General features: G+C 42.3%; 1 protein-coding gene across 1 annotated transcript in view; it reads right to left on the bottom strand.

The window, feature by feature from the left end:
* SVIL (supervillin) overlaps positions 1 to 14,219 on the bottom strand; it is a 192,879-nt gene extending 178,660 nt beyond the window's left edge. The window contains exons 1-4 of the mRNA XM_006874040.1: positions 14,204 to 14,219; positions 13,426 to 13,483; positions 13,162 to 13,313; positions 9,492 to 10,158 (exon numbers count right to left, since the gene is read on the bottom strand). Coding sequence (XP_006874102.1) covers positions 9,492 to 10,158; positions 13,162 to 13,313; positions 13,426 to 13,483; positions 14,204 to 14,219 — 893 coding nt within the window. The remainder of the gene's footprint in view (positions 1 to 9,491; positions 10,159 to 13,161; positions 13,314 to 13,425; positions 13,484 to 14,203) is intronic.
* Between the last annotated feature and the right edge of the window lie 9,509 nt (positions 14,220 to 23,728).

Here is a 23,728-nt window from a genome sequence, read left to right as displayed (position 1 = left end):
ACCAGCCGCTCCGCGGGAGAAAGATGAGGCTTTCTACTCCCGTAAAGATTTACACCCTCGGAAACCCTATACAGGGTCGCTATGGGTCGGAATCGACTTGACGGCACTTAACAACAACAACAACAAAAATAGCACAATTTAAAAAAAGTATGTCCTCTAAAAACTGAAATTCAACCAATCTTTCTAATCAATCTACCCAATAGTCATGTTGTTGTTGTTAGGGGCCATCGGTCCTGACTCACAGTGACCCGATATACAATAGAATGAAATAGTGCATAGTCCAGAGCCATCCTCACAACTGTTGATGCCCTTGAGCCAACTGCTGCTGTCACTGTAACAATTCATCTCATCAGGGATCTTCCTCTTTTTCACTGACCCTCCACTTTACCAAAACAGCAATTAGACCAAGCGATAGTCATAGTGAAAGAATTCATCTGATTTTCCCACACATATTTTCTCACACACAACTACGTATATGATGCACACAGTGTGTACAAGAAACTAGCCTACATGGGGCTCGTGTGGTTTGCAAAAAAACTCTTCAATGTGTTATCTGTGTAAAAATAAGGACGATGACATCAAGGCTTAGTCCATTAATTGGCTTTTTAAAAGTAAAGCTATAATTTTCTCTACTTTAAAAGTGAAAGCATTTCTAATATTAAAAATAAACAGTATGTGGGCCACACAATCTATTTGGGATCTTCTTTCTTTTCTTCCTCTTTTTCCTCCAAAAGTCCAAATATCTTGAGGAAAGCCCAAAGTGATTTACATTGGTACAGAAGCCAAACTTTTCCTTCTGGAAGTTATGAAAAGCATGCTTTGGCTCCCCAAAATGAAAAATCAAGTATAGACTTGATTTGAGTAATTCACAGACACCCCCAAACTATGGGGCATCATGGAAACGTTTGGACAAAGTTTTCCACCTCAGAGTACAGTCTGATTATAATAACGAGGCGTGGCTAAGGGGGGCCAAAAGTCAGATGAAAAATTACAGCATTTTATCAAGTATAAAATTTCTGGGGCCCAGGGTCCATTTGTTTTGAAGAAGTCACATAACAACAAGTTTTCTAAAATATGAACAAAAACATATGAATAGTGGCAATTTCCTTGATTTCATTTGTTTTTGTTGTTTTTCTTTGTCCTTAATTCTTAAAATCTTGCACGGATGTCATTATTTGATCTAGTGTTCCTTAATGTTAAGTGTACTTATTTTTGATGACTAATTGCAGCTTGCTTTGAAAAAAAATTAGCCGTGCTTTATTAGAAACACTGCACTGAATATGTGGCGCTGTCGGGCGACTCAGCTCAACTGAACTAAAGCCACTTCGTTTCTGTTGAGTGGGTTCTGGTTCATGGTTACTTTTAGGGAATAGAACTGCTCCATAGAGCTTTCTTGATGCCTCTTTACAGAAGGACATGGCCAGGCTTCTCTTCCACAGCATTACTGCATGAGCTTGAGCTACCAGCAGTTAAGTGCCAATGGGTTGTGCCACTAAGGGGCCATAAGCTAGTCCTTGCAAGCAGGATTCAGAATAAATGTCAGTAGACAGAGACATAAGAAATGACGGAGATGCCTTATGTGTTGATTATGGTAAAGGTTATACAGGAATCTAAACTCACTAACCTGCATTCTTAGTATCTGTGCATTTTGCACAGCTCAATCAACAACAAACGTTACTGTTGGGCTATAGAGAGAAGACTTCTGGAGTAGTGAAAAGGTAGAAATGCAGTCTACCTAGGACAGAAGCAGAATCAACTTCTGGGATACTCAATTTCTTCTGGTCTCCCTCTGAACTAATCTCAGGACTGAAGGCTTAAATGCTGAAACTTCACCCAAGAAAGGGGGATAAGGGAAGCTATGTGCAGATAGAGAATTGCCTGAGGAAAGTTCTGGAGTCAGGAAGGTGCTCCACCAGGTCTTCCTAGGTGGCTTAAGTTTCAGGTGTCCCAGATATACTGCATTTTCATGTCTCCTTCTTGGATTCGAACCACCCTTCCTTGAACTAAGGAATCAAGGGACTCAAGTGCCTTAAGTTAGGAGACTGGACTAGAATCGGCCGTTCAGGTTTAGAGACTGTTTACATGGGGGCAGTATCAATCATTTGCTGTTGCTGTTCATGTACCAGGCTCGCCACTCACAGTGTAACATTGGTTGTTGTTGTTGTTGTTGTTAAGTGCCGTCGAGTCGGTTCCGACCCATAGCGACCCTGTACAGGGTTTCCGAGGGTGTAAATCCTTACGGGAGTAGAAAGCCTCATCTTTCTCCCGCGGAGCAGCTGGTAGTTTCGAACCACTGACCTTAAGGTTCACAGCCCGATTCGTAACCACTACGCTACCAGAGCTCCTTGTAACATTGTTTAGAGTGCTCATTTAAGGTCATATATGAGGGGACTTCAAACAATTCATGGAAAACGATACTATCTTTTAACTCCATTCCCCATGAACTTTTTGTGGCCCACCTCTACATGAGTTCCAATCTCAGACAAATTGTTAAGTGCTGTCAACAAATGTTCTTCAAAGTGTATTCTCTCATATGTGTGTGTGTGTGTGTGTGTGTGTGTGTGTGTGTGTGTGTGTGTGTGTATAAAAGTCCTGGTGTGGCGCTGTGGGTTAATGCACCAAACTGCAAACTCATTTGAACTGCAAGGTTGGTGGTTCAAGCTCATCAACTGCTCCTTTGAAACCCTATACAGTGTCACTATGGGTCAGAACCAACTTGACAGCACTTAATAACAACAATATATATATATATACACACACACACACAAATACATATATGTATATATGGTGGTGGCTGTGTGCCATGGAGTCGGTTCTGACTCATAGCGACCCTGTATAGGGTTTCTGACACTGTAAATCTTTATGGGAGCAATAAGCCTCATCTCTCTCCCATGGAACAGCTGGTAGTTTCAAACTGGTGACTTTGAGGTTAGCAGCCCGACTCATAACCACTACGCTACTATATAGATATAGCAATAGATAGCTCTATTCAGTCTTGTTCAAGGATGTTGGCCACTTGAATATCCTCTTTAAGCTAGGGCACAAGATGAGGGTGAAGTTGCATTTGTGAGATTGTTCATTCGGTTTCTGATCTGTTTCTCTCCTTTTTCCTTTTGGAGGAGGAAATCACCATAAAGCAGAAGCCAGACTGGTTAACATTAGGGTTCCCTACGCCAAGCCACACTTCAGCTTCAGCTTTCTAAATTCTCTGAGAAATGACAAGCTGATAATGAGAACAACAGATTGGTTTGAGAATCTAAGCACCAAAGAATGTGCACAAGACTCCAAAAGCGATTCCAGGGAGATCAGCAGGGAGAAATTTATAAAAACTTGGAAAAAGCAAAAAGCAGGGATGGGAAGGTGGGCGCTCCTTCAGACATGCTCTCATTTGTCAGGAGTCCTATCAGAACGTGACACCCTGATGTAATCTGACCACTGAGGAACACAAGTGGATCGCCGCCTACCTGGGCGGTTGACAGTTGATTTTCATTACTGTACCCCAAGATTAGACTAATCTTTTTGACAGCCATATAATGGAACTTCTTGTCAACTAAACTCCTAAGTCTGTTTCCCATGAACTGCTGTTAAATCAGGTTTCCCCAGTCCTGAATTTGTACACTTTTCCCCTCTAAGTACAGGACTTGATTAAATGTCATCTTGCTAGACACTGTTCCAAGTATATGTCAAATCCAGCACAGTGAAGTTACCTTCACTATATTATGTTGTTGCTTAGAAAACCTGTTCAGGGTTTTGAACTACCGACTTCAAGATCAGCTGTTAAGTGCTTATCCTACAGCGCCACACCAGGGCCCACTACGAAAATGACTCGATGGCACTTAACCACAACGATTATAGAAACAGCTTCTCATTATAAACTAGTATGATTCCACTTAAGAAGAATTGCTACTGGAGTCTGCTTCTCTTATTAAAAGGCGATTTGCTAAAAGTTACTTGTTTAGAAAAACTACTGACTGTTCTTATATGTGTGTACAATCATATGAATCTGCAATGGCATAGGCATGCAGAGCAAATTTTGCATGTAAAATCTGGTTGACATTTGAACTTTTCTAAAACTGTAGTTAGTGTTTTGGATGATATTGTTGTCATTGTTAAGTGCCATCGAATTGGTTCTGAATCATAGGAACCCTGTATAGGTTTTCTGAGAAGCAGCTGGTGGGTTTGAACTGCCGACCTTATGGCTCAAAATCCATGATATGCTCAGATTTCAGTCAATGAGCAGATATTGGCACTTGCCAGTGAGCACAGAGTAAAGTTTAAAAACAGGAATAAGTTCACAACATATTCACACTCAGAAGCAAGTAACACACAGCAGTGAGTGGAGGGAGGGAGAACAGATGTTTAGGGGTATAGGTGTCGAAGGGTAAAAACTGGTCCAATTTCAATACTAGAAAAACATCTGTAAGGAGGATTACCTAGCATCTCTACAAAATAGATCCTCAGAGAGCTGCGTTTTCCATGCCGGGCCGCCCTGTTAATGGGACTGTGGTAGAGAACATTCCTAACACCACAGATAGGAGCTGACACAGGCGTGCTGGAAGTCAAGATGTGATTACACTAAGAACCATGCTCTCTCAGACATCTGTGTCCATGCCTATAACAGGCTATGTGGTGAGAATGCAAGTGAGGAGAATTTGAAGATCTGGAGACAGTTTTTAGACCCAGAACTCTCATTAGGAAATGAGCAAGTGCATTAGAAATAAACTAGCATCACTGCAGCATAAGCCCACTTCCTTCCTCAGTAACTGACATGCCAGTTCTGTGGACCAGGTTCTTTTCTGCAGGGTGCCCTGGTCTACCTTCCTGAGCTAATCCACAGCTCTCTGATACCCTGCCTCCAAGTATCCACTGGAAGCCCTGCCCAAACCATCCAGCATCACTGTAGGGCTATAAAGAAACATTTTACTAAGTTAGAGGAGGCATGGGTGAGGCACCACAGTAATGAAAGCTTTAAATATAAACCAGTGTTTTCTTTAGTGAAACATCACTAGAAAATTGTTCAGTTTCATTTCTTTCTCTGAGTTGGAAGTTCTAGAGATCACTGAAAATAGGAACAGTTAATGCTCAGGAAGGTAGCACAGCTTGTGACTCTTTAGGTAGTTTTTTGACACATTAAAGTAACAAATAAAATGGACTTTTTTTCTTTTTTTTTTTAAATGAAAGGGATGCATAAAATGGCAAATTCATAAAGACCTTTAGATTTTGGATTTCTGGCAGGATTGTTCTTTCCTGTCTAATGTCAAGAATTCAGAGGCCCCAGATCTCTATGAAGCTTATCCTAACATCATTCATAGTGGTTGAGTAAAAAAATAATACACTACCCTCTTCATAAGGCACAATTTCTGAAATTCCAAACCCATGAGTCTTGGCAGGGTTAGAACATAGTATCTGAGGGTGGGTGGATATCTTATTACACTCTATAAAAATTATTATGTAGATTCTTAGCTTTCTTCAGAACAATTTGTTCACCTCAATTTCTGGGCCTCTAATAGAGTTTGAAGCTCAATATCCTAGTAGGTAGATAATTTACATAGAAGCTAGTTTATCATACAAACTAAATATCTCCCAAATATATCTATTTTTCAGGTAGATATTGACCTTGTTCTTGTATGCTGTTGAGTTGATTGTGACTCATAGTGACCCTATGTAGGGGTTCTGACAGCAGCTGGTGAGTCTGAACCGCCAACCTTGAGATTACCAGTCCTGTGGTAACCACAGCGCTACACCAATATTACCCTAAACACTAATATTTAGATCATAATGTATAAAAACTGTAAAGGAGAGTGAAGCGTAAGATTGTTACGTGTGTGTAGGTGTGGAGATGTGTCTGTGTACATAAGCACTCATACCCAACTGTCTATTTGATTTCGGGCTCACACTAGAATTTTTAGGACACCATCAATAATATTTTAGAGGCATCGTCCTGGTGTGACGCTGTGGGTTAATGATCCAGACTGCAAAGTCTGTTTGAAACACAAGGTCAGCAATTCAAGATCACTAGCCACTCATCAGAAACACTACACTACATGGGGTTGTTGTGGGTCAGAAATGACTCGACGGCACGTAACAACCACAACAAAAGTCATATTTAATTAGTGAAACAAAACCAAACTTTTCCTAATGAGCACAAAATAAAATGATTAAATGGAAAAGATTAACAGTTCATAGATTAACAGCCAAGAATACTGGCAAAGTTGGGTGATAAGAGAGAACGACAATGAGAAAATTATTCTATTTCAATGACAGGAACAAAAAAATCTATGAACAAATGCTATACTAAAATTTCATTATTTAGGATGCCATCAAGATTTCTTTTTATGTTATTCTAGGTTCACATTGGCTTTTGCTTGTTTCGTACCTTCCTCAGAATGAAAATTAGACAATAAATTTTGGGGGGGTGGGGAGCTATCTCTTCAGTTGATTTTTGTAAACAATGACTTTCTGAAATCTGAAATTTCCTGGCTCGAGATAAAGAGCACCGACAGCAAAAAGGTGTGGTATTGTTAAGTACAAAGGTTAATCCGTTTGAAATTTGCCTCCAACAAGCCGAACCACTGGAGTCTTCACAAGCCAAGTTTCGCTCTCTCTTGAATGTTAAACTCATCACACATTATTTTCCATCCAAATATAGCTTAGGTATTTTCCTAAAATGTATGAGATAATTTGTATTTCTTTGCCTATGAATCACAATTGTATGCCTTACATGGCTTTGGGAGAGCCAGCATGTATCTCCTTAAATATTCTTTGATATGTACTTCTTTCAAGCTATTCTTCATGCAAATAAAATACTGGGTTTATGTAAACTTCTTGGCAGCGTGGTTCTTCAAAATAATCTGTGGATAAGTGGCTGTTTTGTTACAAGCCTAAGTCAGTCAACAATACTTTTCCCTAGGTCTTAAGACTATAAATATTAACACAAAATACTACAAGTATCCTCTTTTTAACTTGGAATAGAGAACTAAGTTTTAATGACTATAATAAATAAAAAACGAAGCCTATTGCCATCAAGTACATTCCAACTCATAAGAAGGGATCCTAAAGGACAGAGTAAAACCCTGTAGGGTTTCCAAGGCTGATAAGATGCCGTAGGATAAGCACCAGACTGCTAACCTCAAGGTCAGCAGTTCAAACCCACCTGATGCTCCTCGGAAACCCTACATAGGGTTGCTGTGAGTTGGAACCGACTTGATGGCATTTAATAACGACGACAGGTCATCTTTATGGAGACTGACCGCCACATGGCTCTCCCACACAACGGCTGGTGGGTTTGAACCGCTGATCTTTTAGTGAGCAGCTGAGCCCTTGAACCATGGCACCATCAAGGCTCCTAACATGGTGGGGATGGTAGTTGTGTGCCACTGAGTCGGTTCTGACTCCCTATAATGGGTTTCTGAAGCTATAAATTTTTATGGGAGCAGAAACCTCATTTTCTCCTGCAAAGCGACTGGTAGATTAGAACTGCTGACCTTGCTGTTAGCAGCCCAGTTTATAATCCACTCTGCTCCTTAATTACTATGGTGTTGTTAAGTGCTGTTGAGTCGGTTCTGACTCATAGTGATGCCATAGAGGGTTTCTGAGGAGTAGCTGGTGAGAGTTTGAACCGCTAACCTTGGGATTCAAACCAACCTTAGGGTCCAGTGCTTATCCTATAGAGCCACACCAGAACTCTAATCACTATCATACTTAAGTTATTACTCCAATTCCTATTATAGTCGACTTAAAAATGTACTGATAATGTAGTATATGAGATCCAGGTGACTAGATAGACCTGGATGATAACAGCTCAGTGTTCACTGGGAGTGGTGATGTGGCCATAGGGTTCTCATCTTTCATGTGAGAGACGGAGGTTTAATTCACAGCCAACCTAAGGAGATCTGACAAGTCCTCTTTTATTTTTCATCCATGTAACTGAAAATGTCAACTTTTCATCCAAAATTGATATGGTAAATTTCTTTGTCCTATTTATAAAGCATATGAAAGATTTGCTTAAAAAAAGGGTAACTACACCAAGAACATTTGTTTCCACTATGAAATGCATACTTCAACAACAGACGCTCATTTCAAAATACGCGACTGTAGGTCTCAGTCTCCAAATGTCTACTTAAGTCCAAAAGCTGAACAAAAGTCCTTAAAATACATTCTCAGGATCTATAGATAATTGAATTCTCTTAGAAGCTTATTTCTAAGTATTTTTTTTTCCCTGCATATTCAAACAAGTGGTCATAGGTCTTTGGCTCAATAAACTATAATATTAAAGTGATCCAAAGAAGAATGACTGCATTTAGAGATGACCACCTGCTTAGGAGGCCTAACGTGGCGCTGTAGGATGGTTTACTAAACACGAGGTTGGCAGTTCAAACCCAACAGCTTCTCCTCGGAAACCCTATCCAGGATTGCTAATGAGTAGGAACCGATTCAATGGCACTTCACAGCAACAATATGTTTAACTACTTAGTTTCAATGTGTAAGAAACAGAGGTATACCGCCCCTCCTCCCGTAGCTCTCACTCTTGTTCCTACACCCTCTTACCAGGAATCAATGTGGTGGTGGGCCCTTAAGCTGTCTCTTGTCTCACAGCAACTCTGTATAGGGTTTCTGTGACTGTAAATCTTTATGGGAGCACAAAGTCTCATTTTTCTCCAGTGGAGCAGCTGGTAGATTCAAACTGCTGACCTTGTGGTTCGCAGTCCAATTCGTAACTCACTACACTATACCAGGAGTTCTGAGGAGTCAATGTACTTGACCTTATTCTATCTTCTCAAGCCTTCTCAAACACCTGTAAAGCCAGTGCTTGACTGAAGTGAGAAATACAATTAGGAGCCTGCTCAGACAATTATGTTAAGCCTCCAAGACAGAAGTTCAAAGTAAATTCCAAATAAACACATTCTCTTTTTATGCCTTTTTCTATTTTCCTAAACGGAAGCCGTTCTTGTCTTCAGCTATTCTATTACACAATACACTCTCTTAATCTTCTGTGTGTCCTTGGGCATCCCTGCGGTCTCAGTGTTGTGATAAGTATTGTTGGAGCCATGTTCAGCCTACACTGCCGTCATCCCTCTAAACTTCAAAGTGATATCCTTCCACTCACTTTCTGCTTTCTGATTCTCAACAACAGCGACAATCACCAAAAATCACAAAGCTTGGGTTTGAATGTGAAACACAAACATAAAAACAAAAGACAACTGTTAGAAAACGGCAACTAAGAAACCCAACAAAAACAGTCCGAATGCTCTAGGTGAGGCTTCCGTGAATGTGTCTTCATGACATCTGCTGAACTTGCTTTAAAAAAAGAACAAGCGTAACAGAAAGCTTTCCTGCTTCCTGTTTTGATATTGTGGACATTTAAAGAGCATGGCTTTAGGGAGTAGAGACCCCCCAGGGAAGCCAAGACTGATTCTAACTGATTCCAGACAAAGAGAAGATACCAGTATTTTCCTGCATTAAAGGCGGTTAGCATCAGGCTGTTAACTTACCTGGATCGAGCTTCAATGTGCGAAGGAGGTTCACCAGAGGAGTGGCTGGGAGAGGCTGGCTGCTTAGGTGAGGAGAGGGGTCCCCTGAGCACCTGACTGGGAGACCTTGGCACTTCAGTCAAAGAGGAGTCTCGTCCAGAGAACAAGAAGGACGGGGAAGAACTCTCGACCACTGGGGACAGGTCATGGGCCTGCCCGGTGGCACTTAACTCTTGAACTCGTCTTTGGTTTTCCACATTCAACAGCACTTCCTTGTCAGAAACACTTTCACTTCCTGGGAAATCATAGTCCTTGGATTCAGCTGTGCAGGATCGGAGTCCCGTGACCTCAGTCCTGGAGTACAGAGAACTCAAATCTTTGCTTGACTCTTCCTGTTTATCACTTTTCCCTCGTTTCTCAACAGCGTCAGGATCCTTCCTGGACTTGGAGTACCGAGATAAATATTCGGAGTCGGCTTCAGAATCCAGAGTCAGTCCGTACTTCTCTGCAAGCTGCCGTCTCCTTTCTGCTTTGTATCTTGCTATTCTTTCAGCTTTGGACTCAACACTCTGGGTGTCCATGATGCCCGAACTATACGATGAGTCACCGGAGTTTTCCGTGCAGTATTTAGTGCGAGTTTGCTTTTCTAAAGAAGTATCGGAAGTTTCTTCTTCTTCATTTGATCGGCCTGTAAGAAGATCACACGGGTAAGAACTATAGACTTAGCAGCATATGTACCACACACTACACTGAACACAAGGAGCCCTGGTGGCACTCTGGGTTAGGCATCAGGCTCCTAACTGCAAGGTCAGCATTTCAAAACCACCAGCTGTTCCTGGGGAGAAAGATGAGGCTATCTGGTCCCATAAAGACTGACAGTCTTGTCAATGACTCGATGACCGTGGGTATGCTGCACATAGTACACACTTGTGATTCCATGCTATGAGGGAGTAAAATGATTTACTGGAACTACCAGAGGTATGATGAAATGTCTGAATGCTGAGAATGTTAACATAGCTCTGAGAACATCAGGTCTGGCTAAACTAAAGCTCAGCCCTTCTTCATTCACGAGAACTCCATCAGCCCTTGTCTCTTTCCCTTTATTTATTTACTTTTTTTTCCCTTTCGGTTTGTTTTTGAGTTTAATATTTCACATGTTAGACCAGAGGGAAAGTTCAGAGTCCTCTAGAAAAGCTAACAGCTATTAAGACTGCTGCAATTTGACAAGTGGCTATTGTTGCATGGGATCTGATAGTAACCATAACAATATAGCCCAAGTCAATATTCAGCAGGCTTTTTACAGAAATGGCTTTCCCCAATTAGAGCAGACAGGCTTGATAGAGAAAACGTCCAACATGAAACGTACAAAGCTAAAAACCCAAAGTGTCAAAAATCACACTACACTCGTATAATTTGCCAAGTATTTGTATGGTCCTTCGAGTCTGTCAGAGAATTTGTTTTTTTGATATTATTTAACATTCTATATAAAAGTTTCCTAAATTTAGAAATGTTTATCATGAAGATATCATTTTTAAGACTTATTGTCTTTCCAACAGGTATTTTATCATGAACTTAACCCTTCCCAGACTGCTGGGTGTTTGAGTTGTTTCCAAGTTTTAATTAGTCTGATTTTCTGATAAATGTCACAACAGACAGACACCAGAGTAGAACTGCTTAATGCAAGGGAAGATCAATTTAAGATACTTGCTAGACTGTCAGATGGATTTCTAAAGTGTCCTTATCAATTTGCACTTGTATCTGCAATATGCTTCCGAAAACACCAAGTATGAATTTAAAAACTATCTGCCTTTGATTATTAGAGAGAAAGAAAAGACACCTTTCCCCCCATTTGTTTATTCACCATTTGTACTATCTTTTCTCCACTCTGGAATGCCTGTTCAAGTTTATTGCCTCATATCCCATGATTCATAGTGTTATGTTTATTGGGTTGTATAAACTCTCTTACAAGAATATTAACCCTTTGTCATCTTCATGAGTATTTTCAAATTTGTCTACTCTTTTGTTGGGAACTCTCTATGTTTACAACGTGCTCTGAATTACAGATTATAAGTGATCAAGTCAACTGATCTGATCATTTGTGATTTCTGATACTGTTCTGTGCTTGAGAAAACTTTTCTATCCTATCGGGAACGAAATATTCAACTATTTAATGTTCATGTTTTTAGTTATTTTCTCAAATCTACAACAACAAATTAGGTGATTACCTGGAACGTATTTTTATCTTTGGTATGAAGGGAGAATACACGTTCCCTTCCCTCATCTCATGGCTAACCAATTTTCCCATTAAACTAAAACACCACCCACTGCCATCAAATCTATTCTAGTTCATAGGGCTTCTATATAGGGTTTCCCACACTGTACATCTTTGTGGGGGCAGACAGCCTCATTTTTCCACAGAGAGGCTGGTGGGTTTGAACCACCTACCTTGTGGCCAGCAGTCCAATGCTTACTCCATTATTGCCACCAGGGCTCCTGAAAATTTCCAGTACCATGTTATTACATAATTCATTCATTTCTCACTAATGTCTGATATCTAAATTATATATTACATACATGAACATTTCATGCACACTATATTTTATTTCTGGGATCTGAATGTTGATGATACTCTATTTTAAATCATTTATATATGTAATTAAAAAACAAACTTCATTATCTAGTTTTCTGGCCATAGAAGATTAGAAACAGTTGAGAAAAGAAAAGTGATAACTTCTTGAACTGATATCAACAACCCTCTTTAAGGAAGAAAACTAGAAAGCAATGATTATAAAATCTGTGAACAGTGTGGGACAGAGGTGGGGGGAACAGCCCTGCTATGTGTCATCCACTAGGGGGCCAAGGTGACAATGATGCCAAGTCATCCAGGGAAAGCAACAGTCACACTAATATGAAAATAAATACGCAGTACATGTAAAATCACATGCATGAAAATAATTTAACTAAAATGTTACATAAATAGTATAGAAATCTATACCATTCAAGGTGCAGGTCAGCCCTAGGCCCTTTGCTGAGAACAGTTTCACCCTGGAGCATTGGGGTGAAGTCTAAAATGAAAATCGCTGTAGTTGTTAAGTGCCCTGGAGTCGGTTTCGACTCAAAGCAATGTTTTATAGGATTTCTGAGGAGTGGTTGGTGGGTTTGAACTGTCGACCTAGCAGTTAGTAGTCCAGTGCTTACCCTACAGCACCACACCAACGAGAATTCCTAAGAACATATTCCATTCATTCTTTTACCAAACAGCCAGTGCCTCTGCTCTTGAGGAAAGTTCAGTCTAGGGAGCAAAGACTGGCCATTTGTTTCCCAACAAAGTGTGAGGGACAGGGAAGAATCATTTCCTACTGGCAGTTCAAACTCACCAACCTCTCCTCCTGAGGCTTTCTGCTCCCACGATGATTCACAGCATCAGAAACCCTATACAAGGAGGCTAAGAGTCTGGAATCAACTCCAGGGCAGTGGGTAAGGGGTAGGGGGGCAGGCATCAGAGGCATGAGACTGGGCGGGGCTGATAAAGGTTTTGTTGTTGCTGTTTTGTTTTTGTTTTTTTAACAAATTATGAACTCTGTCTAGACAATTAAGTTTCATGAGAACTCATTATGCTGCTGAATAAAGCCTTGTAAGTCACACGCTAAGCTGAAAGCCCGATCCATGGGTAGCAGCCAGGTGTGCTCACCGATGTGGGGGCTGGATGGGTCAGTGGCACGCATGTATCTGGGTGTGTCTTCCTCCAGCAGGCGATGGGTCACAAGCCCGGTGCAACTCTGCAAGAGCATGGGCTGGGCTTCATTTTCAATCCCTTCTATGCGTCGGGCGATTCTTTCTTTTCTGTGCAGCACACCAAAAGGGTACAGTGAGTAACCAAAATCCGTTCTCAGGGAACACCAAATACGGTTTTCCCAAACTTTCACTTCCTACTTGTATACCATAAGTATCTTACCTTTTCATTTTTATGAAATCTTGTCTCTTTGGTTCAAAGATTTGTCTTAATTCTGCAACTAAAACAAAAAAGAGAGAGAGAGAGAGAGAGAAGCCCAATATTTAGCAGCCATGCATTCATTTTATTGATTCACGCAACATTTATCTTATTGAACTCTTATTTCTGGTCTTGACTGGCATGTACCAGTGAGACAGAAAATAAGTCACTACGTACCTGGAGACTGGTTTCTAGTTAGGGTACGCATTTGCTAAGAAAGCATGTGCACCTGTGTGCGTGCACACACGCCCCCCTGCGCCCCGCCCCCCCATACACATGGTCACAAGTAGTTGAATCGCTGTGATGAAAAATAACGCAGGATAATAGACCGAGCGGTAAGAACCAAAACTTAAACTTTGCTTCCGACTCATGGTAACCCCATGTTTCTGAGTAGGACTGTACTCTCTCTACATGGTTTTTAATAGCTGACTTTTACAAAGTAGTTTGCCAGACCTTTCTTTCCTCTGGGTGGGCTCAGACTTCAACCGTTGGGTTAAAAATGAAATATGTTCACCATCTTGCATCACTGTCCTGGGACAGAAGGGTTTTTTTTGTTGTTGTTTTTTTAAAGCAGGTCCAATATGAATTCTTACATTTAAAAATATTTAGATTTAGTATTTTAAACTTTTGATTTGGGAGAAGCTTCAAAGTTTACAAAAGTCGGAACTCATGCTGTAAACCCACACATCCCCATAGCAAAGTGCAATGGTGAACTCTCTCAGCCATTCTTAACTTACCCTACCCATGTCAACTGTCATTTCGGATTGTGTCCATAAACACCTAATGTATTGTTGCTGTTGGTAAGTGCCATTGATTCGATCCTGAACTCACAGCTACCCTGCACAGGGTTTCCGGGAAGCAGCTGGTGGGTTTGAACCGCCAATCTTGAGGTTCTTTTTGTTATGTGCTGTTGAGTTGGTTCCCGATCCACAGCAACCCTGTATAGGGTTTCTGAGGAGTGGCTGATGAGCTTGTGATTCAAACCAACTTTGCAGTCCAGCACATTAACCCACAGTGCCACACCAGGACTCTAGTGCTTATCTTATAATGCTACACCAGGGCCTAAAGTTCCCAAGCCTCCCTCTTCAATATTTCACTAGAAGGAAATCTGTTTCCTTATCAACTGGAAGTGGATCACAGATAATGGATTATCCTAATTTTCCTGGCGACATTTAAGGAACAGACAAATGTTTTGTAGAGGTCTGGAGGCTGTCACATGATACAGACAACAAGGCTATTACTGAGATGCCAAATAATTGGAGAAATGGACAAATTTGGCGGCATATCAAGGTCTCTCTTCTTGCCTCCTTCTCTATCCTGTAAATTTCTGAGGGCTCATCTGAGGACCCAGGAGGAGAGAGACAAGGAAAGGGGTCCCCGGCTATCCCTGGGGCTAACAAAAACTGTGAGAAGCTAAGTCAAAGAAGAAACTCAAAGGAAGGGAATGAACACATAGAATTTCAACTGCCTTAATGTTCATTTCACATTTTTTAGAAAACTGGTCATTTTTGGATTGGAGTCAAACTCTTAGCATTCACACACATGGCTTTCCTCGCTCTTTGGGTGTGTTTACAGATACAAGTCTTGTTTTTAAATGATTGTTGATTTGGGTGCTGTCAAGCCAGTGTCAGCTCATAGGATTTCCTAGACTTTAAGTTTTCCAAGGAGTCCTGGTGTGGTGCTGTAGGATCAGCAATGGACTGCGAGCCACAAGGTTGGTGGTTCAAACCCATCAGCTGCTCCTCAGAACACCTATACAGGGTAGTTATGAGTCAGAACCGACTTGGCGGCACTTAACAACAACTATTACTATTGCTACTAACTACTAATCTTTCCAGGCGCAGATTGCCAGGTCTTGTGATAAAGATGTGGCCGTCTGCTTGGTCACGGCGGCAGTCTGGGGAACCCTAGGGGGTAGTTGTCTGTCCTTCAGAATAGACTCAGAGATGGATTTGTTTTGTAAATGTATCAAAAATCTATTCCCATCAAATTGATTCTTACTCAGAGCGACCTACCTGTAGGATGGACTAAAACTGCCTGATAGAGTCCTGTGCTGTGGGTAAGCACCAAACTTCTAAACACAGGGTTGACAGTTCAAACCCACCAGTCGCTCCTTATGTGTTGGCACTGACTGGATGGCAATTAACAACAACAACATCAGGTTTCCAAGGATGGAATCTTTAGAGATGCAGACAGCTACATCTTTTTCCCAGAGTGGTTGGTGGGTTTGAACCTCTAACCTCTGGTTAACAGCTGACCACTCCATCACTGAGTGACCAGGGCTCCTTTTAACACGCTGCTGCTGCTGCTGCGTGTCACTCCTAAGACCCCACACAGAGGGCTTGTGAGGTTATAAATCTTTACTGCAGCAGAAGAGCTCATCATTCTCTCACAAAGCAGCTGGTGGATTCGAACTGCTGACCTAACATTTAGCAGCCCAATGTAGAACCCACTAGGCTACCTTTTAAAAAATTAAATTATTGTGCCTTCAAGTCGGTTCTGACTCAGAGTGACCTTGTATAGTGTTTCCAAGGAGCAGCTGGTAGGTTTGAACTGTGAACCTTGTGGTTAGCAGTTCAGTGCTTATCCTGCAGTGCCACATGATACTCAGGTCAGTTCCAACTCACGGCAAACTCATGTGGGTCCAGAGTAGAAGTGTGCTTCACTGGGTTTTCAACGATTAATTTTCAGAATTTATCACCAGGTCTTTCTTCTGAGACAACTCTGCATGCACCTGAACCTCCAATTTTTTTGGGTTAACCTTTTGCACCTCAGTGTGGCGCTGTGGGTTAATACACCAGACTGCAAAGCCGTTTGAACTGCAAGGTCGGCAGTTCAAGCTCACTAGTTGCTCCTTGGAAACCCTATACAGGATTGCAATGGGTCCGAACCAACTCAACAGCTTTTAACAACAACAACATGGACTCCTTGGTTAAAGTGAGCTACCTTAAAGAAAAAAAATTCTCTCTGATTTGGTCTCTCTTGGATCCAGTGTAGCTGGAGGCAGAGGTGTTCTTAGTCTATAATGTTAATTATGTTCCTACTTAGAATTCACAGTTATAATAATTAACAGTGCACTTTGCCACACTGCCATGAGAGGAAGCTGGGCTTATATTAGTATTTCCAGTTAATCAAGGAGTTCTGGTAGCATAGTGGTTACAAATTGGGCTGCTAACCTTAAGGTCAGCAGTTCAAAACTGTTACCAGCGGTTCCGCGGGAGGAAGATGAGGCGTTCTGCTTCCATAAAGATTTACAGCCTCAGAAACTCTGTGCAGGGTCACAATGACTAGGAATTGACTCCACAGTACTTAACAACAATTAGCTCTAGTGAGATTAGAGTTATAAAACTGTAATGGCTGGCAGAACATATTTTTTAAAATATTTTGAAGAATGACAAAACCAAACAATTTGAATTAACTATTGAAACTCTGAAGAAGAAAATGGGACAGTATTTTTCATAAAAGTGCTCAAACGAACTTTTCAAAAAGGTTTGTCTTAAAGCTGGGTCTCAAATCTGTAACTGAGAATCAGGATAGAGTACATATCGATCCCTGGTGGGGAAATCCAGGGAAAAAGTGGAGATGGGCAGCCTTGGACACCCCCTGGAAAATTCACGGAAAAAATGGAGATGCACAGTCTTAGACACCCCCTGGAGCGGTTCTACTCTATCCTATAGGGTCCCTATGAGGCTTTGGGGTAGCAGCAAAAGGAATAAACTCTCCACTGCTAACCCAAAGCTTGGGGATTTGAATCCATCCAGCATCTCCAAGGCAAAAAGACCCGGCAACCTGGTTCCGGAACAAACTCCAGCCAAGAAAATCCTGTGGGGGTTCTGGGGTCATTCAACCCTGTCACATGGGGAGGCTATGAGTCAAGCAGTAACTTGCCATCACCCAGCAACCAAACTAACGTAAGGTCCTCAGTAGTCTAATGGATGCTTGTGTGATACCTTTCCTCTCCCCAAATTATTTCAACTACAAGTTCTGGTGTGTTGCAGAACAGGATGAACACTGGACTGCATGCAAGCCAAAAGGTCGGCTGTTCAAATCCACCAGCTGATTCTCGGAAACCTTATGTAGGGTCACTATGAGTCGGAACCAACTTGATGGCACTTAATGAGTATAAGGACCCTGGGTAGCGCTGTAGAATAAACACTGGACTGCTAACAACAAGGTCGGTGGTTCAAACCTATCAGTTGCTCTGTGGGAGATAGATGAGGCTTTCTGCTCCCATGAAGATGGACAGCCTTGGAAACCCTATACAGGTTGGCTATGAGTTGGAATCAAATCAATGACCATGAGTTTGGTACAATGACATTAATTCACATAGAGTAACTCCCATTGGTAAACGTTAAGATAAACTATTTTTGTTTTGAGACTACGTACAAAGCTTTCCGTTGATTTCGATTTTTATTTCTTAATTTCTAAATTGTTCTATAAAATTCTACAACCAAGACCATTAATAATAATAAAAGATTCCAGCAATACTGTGAGAAAGCTAAGCAGCAACAAGTTGCTTCCTGTCACATTTCTCATATTCTAGAAAGAACAAGTTGACTCTGTCGTGGAAAACCCCAGTGTGTCACAGTAGAACTGTACTCCACAGGGTCTTCAGGGGTTGGTTTTCACAAGTCGATCAACCAGGTCTTTTTTCTGAGGTGCCTGAGTGGACTCGAACCTCCAACCTTACGGTCATCAAGCATGTTAACCATCTGCACCACTCAGGGAGTCTGTATACTAGAAGGGAGATCAATTAAATGGGAGAAATAGGCAAAGTTCCCACCCACAACAAAACTGACTTTCCTTTTGTCATTATCATCCTGCTTCAATATTCTATAAGGACAATAGGAGAAGAGGTCAGAATCTTAGGTGATCACTGAAACGGAAGCCCAGATGCCTGGAGCAGTTGGGAGGAAGGCCAGGGAACAGGGAGGGCAGGTCAAATTACCCTCCTGCCCATGGTGGTCTCTGCCTTTTTCTGGACAACCCACTTTCTTGACAACACTGAACACTTTCCATCTGGTATCTGCTCACTTCTAGTCCTAAGAATGCACAGGTGTCCCTCCTCAGCATCACAGACTCAGAATGCCGGCTCTGGAACGGATCCGGGTGACCTTTTCTTTATTGGGAGCCCCCTGCTGTACTACATGGTTTTAGGGATCTCTGGCTCTCCTACCAAATACCAACACACTCCCTGGTTGTGATGTAAAACACCCCCAAGCTGTTTCCAAAGCCCCATAGGTATAGTGTTGTTGCTAATTGCCATTGGTTGGTTCGGACTCATACTGACCCTGTATAGGGCTTCCAAGGAGTGGCTGTTGAGTTTGAACAGGGAACCTGTGGTTCCAACTGACCTCAAGGTCCTGTGCTTATCCTATAGGGTCTCCACAGGGACAGTACTCGCCTGGATTGAGAATCACTGGTCCGAGAACAGAGACTGTAAACAGGAAGCCTGTTCCTTGGCCTTCAGTACCAGACATTACAAAACCAATGCTGCATGCTTTTGATCAAGCTAAGGGACACCTGGGGTGTGGCGCTGTGGTTAATGTGCTGGACTGCAAAGTCGGTTAGCTCCACAAGGTTGGCGGTTCAATCTCACCAGCTGATCCTCAGAAAAGCCCCATACAGAATCGCTATGGATTGGAACTGAATGGACGACAATTAATAATCACAACAACAATGGAGTGCTGGTGGGCACTGTAGAATAAGCACTATACTGCTAACCACAAGGTCAGCAGTTCAAAACTACCAGACACTCCATGGGAGAAGGATAAGATTTTCAGCTCCTGTAAAGGTTTCTAGCCTTAGAAGCCCTAAATAGGGCTGCAATGAGTCAGAACAGACTCTACAACACTCACCAACGGTTACACCAGACGCCAACTCAAAGTCCAATGTCCTAACAGTATCCATTAACATTGGGTGTTGCTTGAAATGAGGCTTTATAACCTGCTTTGATTGTCTTGTTGTTAAGTGCCGTCCAGTCAGCTCTGGCCCATAGCCATTCTATGTAGGGATTCCTAGGAGCAGCTGGCAAGCTTGAACTGCCAGCCCTCCACTGATTGTCTTTGTTGTTGTTATATGCCACGGAGTCAGTTCCGACTCATTGTGACCCTGTACAGGGTTTCCGAGGCTGGAAATATTTACAGGAGCAGAAAGCCTTATCTTTCTCCCGCGGAACAGATGGGAGTTTCGAACTGCTGACTTTGTGGTTCGCAGCCCGATTCATAACCACCATGCTACCAGAAAGCTTATTAAATGAGCAAGTACTAAGCTAGAGGACTGCCACCAGTCTGCCACTTTGTTGTACTGTGGTGATGTGAGTGTCGCTGTGACGATGGACGCTATACTGATGGGATTTCAGACAGCAGCAGGATCGGGAGCGAGACACGAGCCACCACAGTATGACAAACAGACCAGAGGTGGCTACGGACACTGGCATCTCATTTAGTTTTTAGTCTGATCCTGGTTATTCATGGTATTAGTCATCCATAAAGAAACCAGAGGGGGAAGGGAGACAGAGGACTCTTCACACTGGTGGAAACATTTGTTATTATTAGAATCAAACTCTGCCTTTGTGGCCAGCGTTTCTCGGCGATGGTTTTAGTAAGCTTCTGTGTTCCAGTTCATACCTGGTCCACACATCAAGGCAGGAACTTCTCTACATCACTGAACCCCTGAGGGCACAACCACAGGAACCTTCCTGGCACACATGACAAGGGGAGTTCAGCAATCACAGTGTGGTCTATTTCAATTCTTCTTGTTGTTAAGTGCCAATGAGTCGATTCTGACTCACAGCAACCCTGTATAGGGTTGCCAATGAGCAGCTGGTGGGTTTGAACTGCTAACCTTGTGCCTTGTGGTTCACAGTCTAGTGCCAATCCTACAGTGCCACAACATGAATTATGACCATTTTCTCATCTTGAAGTTTCATGTACCTCTTTGTAATTCTACACATTTATTCTTCTCTTTGGCTTCAGGCAATGCAGGTAAGTGTACACCTCAGTTGACAGTTTTCTAAGCCATTGAAGATCTCACAGTCCCTGTTAAGCCATGGAATCCTGGTGCAGACAGATCTCCTCATCAGACCTCATCCAGGTAGATCATCCATCCAATAACTCAGGGTACACTCCCATTAGTCAGTGGGTTTTCCACACTGGAATTAGGTTCTTATTAAAAGAGCACACTTTCTGATCTTACTTCTTTGGGACTTGATAACATTTTTTTCTTTTTCTTTCCAAGTAGAAAAAATTCTGATCTTCTACCAAACATTATTTCTTTTAGAGTATTACAAATCCCATTCAGGATGAAGACATTTTTGAACTGGTACTGAATGATCATTTCTTGAGCTCGTGTTACAACTGAGGAAAACAAAGATCCTTTTATTTCTATACCATCATCAGTTGACTGGCAAGAGTGGGGGATAGCTGGGAGATATAAAATGCACATCTTTTACTGCACATGAATCTTTACCCAAAAAAAATACAAATCCTCTCAACAGTTAAGGGCACCTAAAGGAGCTCTGGTAGCGTAGTGGTTACGAATCGGGCTGTGAACCGCAAGGTCAGCAGTTCGAAACGACCAGTGGTTTCGCAGTGCTCCCATAAAGATTTACAGCCTCGGAAACCCTGTGCAGGGTCGCTATGAGTCGAAACCGACTCCACGGCACTTAACAACAACAACAACAACCTAAAGTCATCAACTCAAGAGCAACTAACAATAACAACAACAAACCTGGGAGGAGGCATTCCTGGGTGGTACAAACGGTAAACGTGATAGACTGCTAACTCTGGTGTGGCGCTGTGGGCTAATGGCAAGGTTGGCGGTTCAAGCTCACCAGCTGCTCCTCAGAAACCCTACACAGGGTTGCTATGGGTCGGAATCAACTCGACAGCACTTAACAACAACAACAAGAACAATGAACCAAAAGGTTAGAGGTTTGAGGCCACCCAGTGTTACCCTGGGCTCCTGGTGTGGCGCTGCAGGACTGGGCAATACAAGGTCAGTGGTTCAAACCCACCTGTCGGTCTTTGGAAATCCTATCTATACAGGGTCACTGATTCAGAACAACAACAACAAAGGTGCCTTTGAAGGACGTATTAGTGATCTCCTTCTAAAAAAACGCATCACTGAAAACTCTATGGAGCACATGAACTCTGACATACATGAGGTTGGCAAGTGGTGGAATTGCACTGACAGCAACTGGTTTGTTTTTCCACTTCGCAAAAGATGGCTAAGACACAGTCTGCACTGTAAAGGGCTGTAAGATACTAAATGTTTTGTTGTTAAGTGTCATCGAGTTGGTTCCAACCCAGAGCGACCCTGTAGTACCGCTGACCTTGTGGTTCAAACCAACTTTGCAGTCCAGTGTATTAACCCACAGAGCCACACCAGGACTTCATTATTAACTGTAAATGACATAAAATTGGGAACCATCAAGTGACATGGTAAGCAGACCACAGGGTACATGCCTGTCCCCTGGAGTGGACAGTGAGGAAGTGAGGGACACAAATGTCACTACCTGCTCCTTGGAGGAGTTTAAAGGTAGGAAGGAGGGCGGAGGTAAAGTGGAGTCTAGGTTCCATCGCACCCTCCCCACCAAGCCTCCAGTGACAACTGGAGAATGTCTAGAATGGAAGGGGAAGAACAAGTAGAAAGATGAGAATTAAAAACTTAACAGTAATAATTTAATTGAGGCTAACTTTGGGAGTGAGGTGACTCTGTACGATACTCATTGGACTGCAAACCACAAGGTCAGCTGCTTGAGCCCACCAGCCACTCTGCAGGAGAAAGACGAAGCTTCTACTCCCAAAAAGAGTTGTTGTTTTTGTTAGGTGCCATAGAGGCGGTATACACGCATAGCGACCTTATGCACAACAGAATGAAACACTGCCCAGTCCTGGGCCAACCTCACTACTGTTGCCACACTTGAGTCCATTGATGCTGCCACTTAGCCAATCCATCTCGCTAGGGGTCTTCCTCTTTTTCTCTGACCCTCCACCTTACCAAATATGATATTCTTTTCCAGCGACTGGTCCCTCCTGACAATATGCCCGAAGTATGAAAGACTAAATTTGGCCATCCTGGCCTCCAAGGAGCACTCTGGCTGCACTTCTTCCAACAAAGATCTATTGGTTCTTTTGACAGCCCATGGCACTTTCAATATTCTCCTTCAACACCATAACTCAAATGTATCAATTATTCTACGATGTTCCTTATTCACGGTCATGGTTGCTATGAGTCAGAACTGATACTTAACAAGTCTTAGATGAGGTAGGGTGGGTCACACAGGGAAGTACAAGTTGAGGGTTAATGAGATAATTTATCTGAAATAAAATCAGATAACATGATACTTACATGCCCTAAACTCTGGTTAACCATTTTTAAAAGTCTCACCTTTAGGAAGTACAGCTAAAATCTTAGGATTGAGTCCTCTTCTGCCGTTAAGAAATTGTTCTTTATCTTCGAGTGAAAATTCTTTCTGAAAACTAAAATGTATTGCATTATTAAAAATGTTAACGTCAATTTAAATCAAGATACAGTACAGACTTATAAGTGAAAAGTGTTATTGTTATAAAGTGCCATCGAGTCAGTTCTGACTCATAGCTACCCTGTATAGGGTTTCTAAGGAGTGGGAAGTGGGTTTGAACCGCTGACCTGTGGTTAGCAGTCAAGTGCTGATCCTATAGTGACAAGTACAGAACAGAAAAATGTTTCCATGCTATGGTGAAAAAACAAACCAAAAACCAGAGTGTGAAATCTGGTTCACAGCAACCATTGGCACCAGAGTAAAACTGTGCCCTGGAGGGTTGTCAATGGCTGCTTTTCCCACAGTACACTGCGCCAGGTCTGTCTTTGAAAGCGCGTCTGGGTGGAGTCACACCTTCACACTTTTGGTTAGCAGTAGATAACGTTAGTCATTTTGCATTTCCAGGGAATATGGCACTGTGGCTGTTGTGGTGGTGGTGTCAAGTCAATTTCAACTCAAAGCAACCTCACTTAACCATGGAGAACAGCTCCAAATGGTTTCCCTGGCTGTAACCTTTACAGAAGCAGATGGTGAGGCTTAGGATTGTTGTCACCATTGTTGAGTGCTATCTCATAGCGTCCCTTATGGGATTTGTGACTCATACAGACCTTTTAACAGGTTTTTAAGGGCCAGCTAGTGTGTTTGAACCGCTGGCCTTGCAGTCCAGCGCTTTATCCTAAAGTGCCACACCAGGACTCATAGGTTAAGTGCTGTTGAGTCAATTCTGACCCATAGTGACCC

Source organism: Chrysochloris asiatica, unplaced genomic scaffold (genome assembly GCF_000296735.1).
Source record: "Chrysochloris asiatica unplaced genomic scaffold, ChrAsi1.0 scaffold00258, whole genome shotgun sequence".
Lineage (NCBI taxonomy): Eukaryota > Metazoa > Chordata > Mammalia > Afrosoricida > Chrysochloridae > Chrysochloris > Chrysochloris asiatica.
Note: the sequence above shows the minus strand (reverse complement) of the source record. Positions and strands in the feature narration are given on the sequence as shown.